The sequence below is a fragment of the Silene latifolia genome, chromosome 11 (assembly GCF_048544455.1).
Source record: "Silene latifolia isolate original U9 population chromosome 11, ASM4854445v1, whole genome shotgun sequence".
Lineage (NCBI taxonomy): Eukaryota > Viridiplantae > Streptophyta > Magnoliopsida > Caryophyllales > Caryophyllaceae > Silene > Silene latifolia.
In genome coordinates, this window is record NC_133536.1 from 99,780,251 (window position 1) to 99,791,141 (window position 10,891).

Here is a 10,891-nt window from a genome sequence, read left to right on the forward strand (position 1 = left end):
TTCTATTTCGGTTTTCAAAATCGTTTTAATCTTTTCTCTCGATTTAAATTTTAAGTTTCTATAAAAGAAATCCGGAATTCGATTTTAAAACCTGTAAGTTTACCTTGACTTTGTATTACATTTTCGCTCTCCTTTTTGTTTTTCATTTTTCCCTTTTCTATTCGCATTTTGAGGTGTGCGTTCCCCCATGGACGGTTCTAAAGGATAATTCATGTCAGCCGACCCCAAATCATTTTGGGATTAAGGCTCGATGTTATTGTTATTGTACCTTGGTAGCAGTTCTCAAAAAGTGAATTACCTGTGGTACCAGTTATAAAAAAACCCTAGAAAAAAATATAAATCAATGGGAAATTAAATCACTATATAACTATTGTCGGAGATTAAAGAATAACCTATTATAATTCAGTAAGTCTCTTGCGACGGATATATCCATCGCAAACTTCTAATTTCTCCCACTTGGGTAGATAAGACAAAGCATATAGAATCCCAAATGGTTTTTCTTTTTATATCCAATTGGATAATACTTGATCTGTCGCAAGTCTACGACGGATATACCGTCACAAATGAGAATCTGTGATTTTAATTTTAGTATAATTAGACCATAAATTGTAATGACTAGAGAGTATATACTAGCGGACGAGTATTTTCGTCCACCTAATCTTTTTCACCGAAAATGAGCCTCTAAAACAATTGTTTGTGACGGTTAATGTCAATGTAGCAATTTCTAAACTTTTAAAACGGGTCCGATACTTTGATAAGATAGTATGGAACCCACGGGAGTTACATACTTAGTTCCATATCTAACACTAATTTATTTGCAAAAGTGTAGTGACTAGAGAGTAAACTGGAGCAAGGCAGGCTCCCTATCTCTGCCAACTCTGTCCATCCATGTCAATAGACACCAAAACAAGGCATAAGCACAGACTCCAGAAATTCACACTAAAACTAAAGAGATTGTCAGATCTTTCGGAGGTCACCCGAAAATCTAGCTCTTATTTTTCCTATATTTCAACACTCTTTTACTCTTCCTTCACACTTTTTATTATTATTAATCCCTATTTTATCTCCTCTCTTTTCTTTTGCTTTTCCTTTATTTTCTCTTTCTTTAGTTCGCAAATCACGGGATTTCAATAATAACAATATCCATAGTATTATTCAATAGTTAATAATATTAATTAAAAACATTAATTTTAAAAAAAGAAATGGGTGAAGCTAAAGACCCTGCCATCAAGCTCTTCGGCAAGACCATTCCTCTGCCGGATACTCTTCCCTTCATTAAGGCTACCGATGTCGATAACGATTCTGAGCTTACGCCATCCGATCATTTCAATAATGTTTCTCAGGCCGATGACATGTCTAGCGACACAGCTATTCATCAGAGCGACATCAACGATAAGGTTTTTTTTTTTTTTTTTTAATTATTTATTTATTTTTACTACTGACTCCGTCCAAATCATTTGTTTATCTATTTATTCGTTGTGACGAGTAATAATTTGATTGAATTTACTATGGATATATTTTGAAGGTCGATTTAGATTTATGGACTTAAAAGGAAACATCCGCAGGATTTGTTTTGATATGTTGTTACCTAGTTTTTAGCTATATTTAGGTATGACCGGTTTCATGTGTTTTTGTCTTCCTTCAACTTTATTAAAAAAGAGTCAAGGATTAGTTTGTTTCCGGTAAGTCTTGTTTAAGACGGATACGATTAAGACATTATTGACCAACAATACGTCTTTTGAGAAACTCTATTACTATTTGAAGAAAAAATTGTACCATAACTAATAAAATAGCTACCTCCGCAAAAGATGGTAAAGCAGTAAGGGGTCGATTGTGTGGAGCCTGAGTTACTATCTCCGCTGAACAAGAAACCAAACAGTTGGTTTTATGTCTCAAAAAAAAATAAAAATTGGTTGTTAATCGGAGTCGTTGATTTGGTTACGAATTTGATCTTTTTATTGTGTGGTAGTCATAGTTTTGAGTAATATGTTTATCTAGTGGTTCTTTGGGGCTAAGACACGGGGTCTTCGCTTTTACCATCAACTTGTGACAAATCTAAAGGAAATTTGTACTTCCGTAAACTTGTGTGCAACACATAAGCTCGGATAAATGTATAGTGGTTGAGTATACAACTGGATGTATAGTACTTCCTCCATTCAACTCCACTCTACCATGTTTGATTTTGCACAAGTATTAAGGAGTTAATAAAGAAATGAAAGAAGTACAAATGGAATTGTGTAAATTACTTTATTAATGCATAATGTGTGGGTCATAAGAGTTTTGATTAAGCATTATGGAAAGGAGGCGGGTCATCTAGTGGCATTTCTTGTAAATAGGATGGTGTGATAAGGACAATATGATCATTTTACTTTCTTTTTATAGTAAGTGGTAGAGTGGAGTTGAATGGATGATTATGGAAAGGTGGTAGAGTGAGTTGAATGGATGATTATGGAAAGGTGGTAGAGTGGAGTTGAATGGAGGAAGTAGTATTTACCGTGTGCAACCATGTATAAAAGGAGACCGATTTGAGAAAAGCTCTTGTTGAAGTTGACAGCAACTTGTCAAGATGGTTGTTAACTTGTACCAGACACACCTGTAAGGATGTTCGTTAAAGAAATGCTATACTTAGTATTATACGGAGTAGCACTTTTTCTTGAAACTTTTTTCATGAAATCGCATGCGCCTTGTCTTAGCTACTGCGCTTCATGGATTTAAAGCAATTATGCACGGAATCTCTAGCTACCTTACTTATAAAAAGATCATCGCACTTCCTTTGCCTTGCATTTTAAGTTGCACCACAGTAACAGTGTGCACCATTGATTATTTCATGGAGAACTTGACACTAAACATGCAATATATTTATAGAGAGCTCGACAAGAAGTAATGAAGTTATATGATTTGAAAGTCACTTGATTAATTTTCTGAAACGATAGTTTTTTGCTTTTAAATTTTGACTCGTTATCTGTGTATCGCCATTTTGGTTATAGCTTTAGTAGTTATGTGGTGTACCCATATGATGTTTTTATTAAGGCTTAAATTCATTCAGCATGATCAAGATTCAAACTCATGTTACTTAGAGGAATCTGAAGTCCCACCTCAAGATCCATCACCAAGAACGTTCAATGATCAAGAGACTTTATCCGGAGCTCATGAAAAGGGAGCAACGGAACCATTAGAGCGAGAAGAGGAAATGGCAGAGACAAGCGTATCAGAAGAGAAGACACTGAAGAAACCTGACAAGATACTCCCATGCCCACGTTGTAACAGCATGGACACAAAGTTCTGTTATTACAATAATTACAATGTTAACCAGCCTCGTCACTTTTGTAGAAATTGCCAAAGATATTGGACAGCTGGTGGTACAATGAGGAACGTACCCGTTGGTGCAGGTCGTCGCAAGAATAAGAACTCAGTCTCTCAATATCGCCATATCACAGTTCCAGAAGCTCTACAGGCTACTCGGCCGGATATTCCACATGGTACCCAGTTGAAACTGCAACCAAATGGCACAGTTCTGACCTTTGAGTCAGACTCGCCTCTTTGTGATTCCATGGCATCAATCCTAAACCTTGCTGAGCAAACAAGGAATTCCCCAGCCCCTAATGTGTTCCCAACCCCAGATGAGTTAAATGGGTCAAGTCTCAAGGATGCTACCAAATCATCACCAAAAGATTCAGCTGGTCAAAATAGCGTTCCTTTTCCGACTCCGACTCCAGTTCCATGTTACCCTGGTCCTCCTTGGCCTTATCCTTGGAATGCAGCTCAGTGGACTCCACCAGTAGCAGCTCCACCCTTCTGTCCTAATGGTCTAGCATTGCCTTATTATCCTGTTCCTGCTTACTGGAGTATTCCCTGGGTTGCCCAACCATCTTTTGCAGGTCAATCAGTGCCGAGTCCTGGCAGCTCAGGCCCTAACTCTCCGACTTTGGGGAAGCATACAAGAGATGGGAATATGCTGACATCGACCAGCTCCGAGGAGAAGGAATCGCAGGACAATTATGGTGGTCGGTCTTTGTGGGTTCCAAAAACACTGAGGATTGATGATTCCGAAGAAGCTGCTAAGAGTTCTATATGGACAACACTTGGAATTAAACGTAATGAGAAGCTGGAAGCTATTGGGCGAGGCTCAGGTCTGTTCAAGGCATTCCAGTCAAAGTGCGATGAAATGACCCATAATTTGGAGACATCTCCTGTCCTGGAAGCTAATCCAGCTGCCTTATCTCGGTCTCAGAATTTCCAGGAGAACTCATAGAGTTCAGGGTTTTTAGGTTTGGTATAGTTTTCTCATGTTTATGAAGTGTACATGTAAATTTTTACCAGTGAGTGGATTAGTTAGATTGAAAACAAACACTAATGTATATATCTCTAAATAAGGGGTTAGAAATTAGAATTCATGTAATATTCAATGACTCTTGCTCGTGTAAGGTTCCACGAATGAACACCAAAATATTTTGTTTCCGACGGTTCGTCAATCGGTCAATACATTTTTGGCAGTTGTCAATTGTCATGTAACACAATCGTGAGTGGGTTTTGCGACCTCCACCTTGCTTGAGGAGAGGCTAGTGTTTGTTATTAGGGTTTTTGTGTGTTGCGTTAGAATGTTATAGTAGGTTACTCACAAATAGGATTATACATCCAGTTGTACCATAAGTATTGTACAATCAAGGTATAAGAATTTGAACTTATAGTGTATTCTTTATGAGCTAATTCAAAGTTCATGTTTTTAATGTGTAAATGGATGCGCTTAATACTTTCTAATAATATTGGAGATATATGGTTGAGGTTGAAGAAGCCTCTAAACCAGAGCATGACATCAGCCGTCACAGAATTGTAACAAACTGTTGTAACAAACTTTTGTACAGCCTAACAACCTCATGTATATAAGGACATGTAAATATCTCAGTGAATTATTCATTCATAATAAAATCATCCTTTAATTTTGTTTGAGTGTTTGAGAGCTAAAGCTCTAGAGACTCCATTAATGGAGGTTCATACTTTTATCATGGTATCAATCGCCAGGACATTGATTCTGTGACGTTTTTTCGCAAATTCTTTACAATACATTCTCAATTGTTTACATTTTCACTTGTTTCCTTTTGTTATCACATCAAATTCACAAAAACATCAATTTTTGTTTCGATTTTCGATCAAATTTTCAATTTCTTCATCTCTGTTTGAACGAATTCATAATCAATTCAATCGATTCTTCCGCTGTGCTAATCATACTCGATTTTCAACAAGATGCTTGACGCAACATCAAATTCTGTGTATGTGAATCCTCTACACCTCACGACTGGAGATCAATCACTTCTTCAGATCATTCCGCATGTCTTTGAAGGTCAAAACTTTCTGCATTGGTCCAGAAATATGAGAATTGCGTTAATCTCCAAGAATAAGCTCGGCTTTGTCAATGGCGGTTGTCCTGAGCCTGTTGATACTGCTTCTACACACGGTGACTGGATACGAACTGATTACACAGTCATGAGGTGGATTCAATTTTCTTTGAATGAGAAAATCGCTCGTACTTTCAATTACGTCACTTCTTCGAAGCAGCTACGGGAGGAGTTGAATGAAAGGTATAACCAGTCAAATGCTCCTCATCTATATAAGCTGCGCAAGGAGATGACACAAATTTCGCAAGCCGTCGCTGAATACTATGCGAAATTAAAGTTTGTTTGGGAGGATCATCGATCAATTGATTCTTTACCTAATTGCACATGTAATGCAATTGCTGCTTGTTCATGTCAATTACTCAAGCGTATTGTTGAGCGTGATAATAGGAACAATTTAATTGATTTTCTCATGGGACTGGATAATAAATATGATCAAATCAGAGGTCATATTCTTGCTTTAGGTCCACTTCCTTCTGTCAATCAGGGTTTTGCTAAAGTTCATCTAGTAGAGATGCAAAAGCAAATCACTGATACTGATGTTAAAGTTGATCTGGATGGTGTGGCATTAACTGCTGCACAGCAATATCCACCTAAGAATTACAATGCATCTTCCTCCAGTCCTTCTGTTCCAGGCACTTCTTAAGGTCCTGGAGTCCAGAACGGTTGCAATGTGTGGAGGAGGGATGGCCAGAAACAGAAAGTTGTTTACTTCTGTGATCGTTGCCAGAAATATGGTCATACCTATGCTTATTGTTGGTTTAATCCTCAAGGAAGAGGCAGGGGTAGGGGACGAGCATCTGGCCTTCTAATATGCCTGCTATGGGAAGAGGATATGCTGCAAATGTTGAAGAAACTTCATATGAAGATGATACTCCTTGTGAGCTTTCCACTGATCACCAGAACTCAGCTGCTGTGGATGCTTGTGATCCTTCTTTCTCTCGTGATCCTTCTTTTGCCCAAGCAGTTGCTAAAGAGTTATTCAGGATGCAGAATCCAGTTTCTACTGATAAACCTGTTGCTAACTTTGCAGGTATCTCTCTAGCATCCACTGTTATGCACAATTCTCATCTGTGTGATCATACTTGGATTATAGATTCTGGTGCTTCCAATCACATGACTTATGATTTTAGTCAATTTCTGAGTCATAAGAAATTAAGCACGCCTGTTGCAATAACCTTGCCTCATGGACAAGTGAAAATGGTCAAGTATATAGGAGATATTCAATTGACTGAGAAAATTAGGTTGTCTGATGTGTTTTACATTCCTGATTTCAGACACCATCTATTATCCCTAGGAAAACTTTTGTCAATCAACCATCTCCATGCTAATTTTACCTCTGCTGGTTGTGCTATATAGGACCCTTCCACCGAGGAGGTGCTCTGTCATGGCTCAAGAAGTGCTGGCATATACCAGTTAGTTACAAGCTCAAGACACTCAAGTGTAGTTTTAAATAAATGTAATAATACACACTTGTCTGCTGCTGTCAGTTGTGATGATGTACTCTTGTTACACAGTAGACTAGGACGCTCTTCCTTGAATGCTATACAACACGTGTTGTCTGGTTCTATACCTAATAAGAAGCATTTTCATTGTGAGATATGTATTCTTGCTAAACATCATAAATTTCCATTTCCTGTTAGTGCATCAGTTACTAAATTTCCATTTGAATTAGTGCATATGGATTTGTGAGGACCTTATAGACAAAAGTATCTAGGAAACCACTCTTTATTTTTTACCATTGTGGATGACTACTCTAAAACCACATGGACAATCCTTTTGAAAGATAAGACAACCCTCTCAGATACTTTAGTGCATTTTTTGCTTATGTTAAGAATCACTTTAACACTACCATTAAGCATATAAGCAGTGATAATGGAAGTGAGATATTTCAGCATGAGTGCAACCACCTATTTCTATTAATGGGATAGTACACCAAAGATCTATACCAGGAAATCCTCAACAAAATGGAAAGGTTGAGAGAAAGCATCGTCACTTTCTAGAGACAGCAAGAGCATTGAGGATCCAAGGTTATCTTCCTAAGAAGTTTTGGGGAGAGTTGATCTTAGCTGCTACTCACCTGATCAACCTAATGCCCACTGCAGTGTTACAGTGGAGGACATCACATGAACTCTTGTTTGGGAAGGTGTCAGATTATACTAATTTAAGAACATTAGGTTGTCTATGTTATGCATCCTATAAAGGACCTGATAAGTTTGACAAGAGAGCACTCAAGTGCATTATGCTTGGGTATCCCTTTGGGCAAAAGGGGTATAGGTTATATGATCTTGATCACCACAAGATTCTTGTCAGCATAGATGTTATTTTTAAAGAGGATATTTTTCCCTATAAACCTGGTTATCAACCTTCAGTAGCACCAGAATATGTAGAGAGATCACGCCCCCAGAGAGCTGACACATTTGTCTGGTACATGCCACACTGATTCAGATGAGCATTTGTTTTTTGATACAGCAGTTTCCTCAGAGAAAGATATTCCAACAGCAATGATGTGACTCATATTTGAGCATATTTAGTCCCCGAATTAGGCTCGTTCCTATGCTTTTTAGTGCATAATTGGGTCATTTACTATCTTTAGTACCCCGTTTTGCATATTCTTTGAGGTTTTGTTCCCTTGGTAGGAAAGGAGTGCAAACTTTGCATTTTCATGGCAAAATGGAGCTAAATTGATCAAATTAAATGACCAAGCATCAAAGGGAAGACAATGCTAGAAGGCCTATGTAGGAAATAAAGTAGCTTGGGCAATGACGAAAGGATCCTTGCATCTCCAACCAGACCCCCGAGGATTGTTGAGGAAAGAAAAGAAGAGAAGTGACTGTGAAGGAATCCGAGCGTCTCCCAGCCCAGGACGAGCGTCGCCCTGCTACAATCCGAGCGTCCCGATGCCAAGACGCTCGTCTTGATGCCAAATGATCCGAGCGTCCCTCCGACAATCCGCTCGGATCCCCATGCAGAACCAACCGTCTCTGCTGCCAAGACCCTCGGGAAGAGCAGATCTTCTGGATACCACCAAAACGGAGATGAGCATCTCCTTGGAGAGGAGCACTTCCTCAACTTTTCTTAAGGGTCTTAATAGTCATTTAAGCCCTTAGTAACCCTAATCTTTGTACCTAATCTATAGTATAAATACCCCATTATACTACCTAGATTAGCATGTCATCTTAATAGGATCCTAATCAAGTCCTAATACTCTCTTAATCTTGTAATCAATTCTTAATTTAGCATTAATACAAATCTCATTTCTTAACCATTCCTTAATTTCTCTATTGTTCATCATTTATTTTGGGTAATTAGAAGATTATTTGGGTTTATTTGGAGGATTGACAACCTTCTATCAATCATCAAATACTTCTATTATTCTTTGCTTTATTATTTGGAATCATCTTTATAGGTATAATTCTCTCTTAATCCTTTTTAATTATTGTTAATCATCTTCATTTGTTCATCATGTTTTGCCTTGCTAGTATGATTGACAACCTTGTTAGCATGTTAAACTTGACAATGAGTGAGTAGTTTTCTTAATTAGGGTTAATGCGGAATTAAGGGAAACCAACATGGGGATTGATTCATGCTTAATCTAATATGTTTTCATAATTAATTTGCTTGCTTGTTGTGATTTCAACTTATGCACATGTTATGTTTGATGAAATGCGAGCCTATGAATCCTTGCATTTTTTACCCATCACTTACCTTTTCAATGAGACTTGTAAGACATAAACCAACTCGAGTCTCATTAGACCATGCATATAGTTGGATAGGGAGGATTAAGTCGACTTGTAGGTGTTGTACAATCTAATCGATTCGGCTCCGGGACCCAAACATTCTTAGGGTTTGTAAGATATACACTAACTCGATCCCATCACAACAATAATTGCTTGCATCTAATAGAAAATATGTTTGTATGATCAAATCCCATGAATCCCCTATGAACCAATGACACCCTAGTGCTTTTAATCAATTGTTTACATCTCGTTTTAATCATCTTGCTTGCTTTCATTACTTTATTTACATTGTTATTTAGTTTAGTTGATCTCCTACCTCAACCCAAATTGTGACACCCTTAGACACAACCATTTGCAATCGAAAATCCTACATCAATACCCGTCCCTTGGGATCCGACCTTTACTTACCTCTTTACTAAAAGAAGAGTAGTTTGTGAAGTTATAAATATTGTTTTGGTCTAGGTAACTCTTAACGACAAGTAACCGAAATCCATACACCGACCAAAAAATGGCGCCGTTGCCGGGGACGGTGTTAACTTGATTTGATTTTCTTTGATTGTTTTTAGTTGTGTCTTTCTTTACCTTGGGGAAGTCAAACTCCTCAAGGTTTGTTCTAATTGTTTTCAAGTTGTTTGATATTTTGCATGTCTAGGAGATCACAAGGTAACTTGTTACCCATTGATCTTGAAATTGAAAGAACTTTGACCAACAATAGAAGACTTGCTAGGAATACTTTGAGAGGTATTGGTGAGATTGTGGACATTCAACCAAATAACATTGAGTTCATCAACCCTTTTGCAAGAGAAGGAGAGGATAACCCAACACATAACCAACCACAAAATCAACCCACAATGCCTAAATTCTCATCACATTCCGTACCAACCGAGGAGAACCTACCAAATGGTACTCTCACACCACAACATTTAACCGGTAATTTCATTGCAAAATCCGCATTTATACAATTAGTTGAGAGAAGTCAATTTGGGGGGATGCCTAGTGAAGACTCTCATTCTCATATGGAGACTTTTTGTGACTATTGTGATGCGATTTCTCAAACCGGAGTTACTCAAGACCAAATTCGATGGGTCTTATTTCCTTTTTCTTTGATTGGTTCCGCGAAGCAAGGGTTGAAGAGCCTAGATAAGGCTACTCTTGGTATTGACTCTTGGAAGAAATTGGCACTTGCTTTCTACAAAAAATTCTATCCTCCGGAGAAGACTAACATGTTGAGAGCCCAAATCACCGGGTTCAAACAAAGGGATGAGGAATCTTTGTATGAAGCATGGGAGAGATTCAAGGATACTTGCCGATCTTGTCCACATCATGGACTTAGCGAGTGGTTCCTTGTACAACAATTTTGGAATGGTCTATATGAAGACTCCCGAAACATTCTCAATATGGGATCAAATGGCATGTTTACCGAAGTTGATGATAATCAAACATGGAACAAGATTGAGGAAATGGCGGTCCATAACTCACAATATAGTAGGCCTCGTAAGGCTACTAGAGGAGGAAAGCATGAAGTGGACTCTATTACTCAATTGGGTGCTCAACTTAGTACTCATATTGATACCATTAATTTGAAGTTTGAGAAGGCTATGTCTAAGCTTGAAGAAGCCTCCAAATCACCTAAGCAACATGTTAATGCCATGGTGGCATCTTCATCAATTCCAAGTGGAGTATGTGAGAGTTGTGGCACTTTGGGACATGACCAAAGTGAATGTAGGGGAACAAGTGAACAAGTGAATGCTTTCCATGCAT

The 10,891-nt window shown here is 38.1% G+C and overlaps 2 protein-coding genes and 1 non-coding gene across 3 annotated transcripts; 2 read left to right on the forward strand and 1 right to left on the reverse strand.

Annotated features, from left to right (window-relative positions):
* Positions 1 to 714: 714 nt before the first annotated feature.
* LOC141611828 (cyclic dof factor 1-like) lies at positions 715 to 4,458 on the forward strand. Its single transcript, XM_074430465.1, has 2 exons — positions 715 to 1,397; positions 3,047 to 4,458. Exons 1-2 carry the CDS (start codon positions 1,203 to 1,205, stop codon positions 4,250 to 4,252), a joined length of 1,401 nt encoding a protein of 466 aa, XP_074286566.1. The 5' UTR covers positions 715 to 1,202; the 3' UTR covers positions 4,253 to 4,458.
* Positions 4,459 to 5,241: 783 nt separating this feature from the next.
* On the forward strand, positions 5,242 to 6,036 carry LOC141613714 (uncharacterized). Its single transcript, XM_074432459.1, has one exon. The coding sequence runs from the start codon at positions 5,242 to 5,244 to the stop codon at positions 6,034 to 6,036; it is 795 nt and encodes a 264-aa protein (XP_074288560.1).
* Positions 6,037 to 10,353: 4,317 nt separating this feature from the next.
* LOC141615630 (small nucleolar RNA R71) lies at positions 10,354 to 10,460 on the reverse strand. Its single transcript, XR_012530042.1, has one exon. It is a non-coding gene; the product is annotated as a small nucleolar RNA R71 (small nucleolar RNA).
* Positions 10,461 to 10,891: the final 431 nt, after the last annotated feature.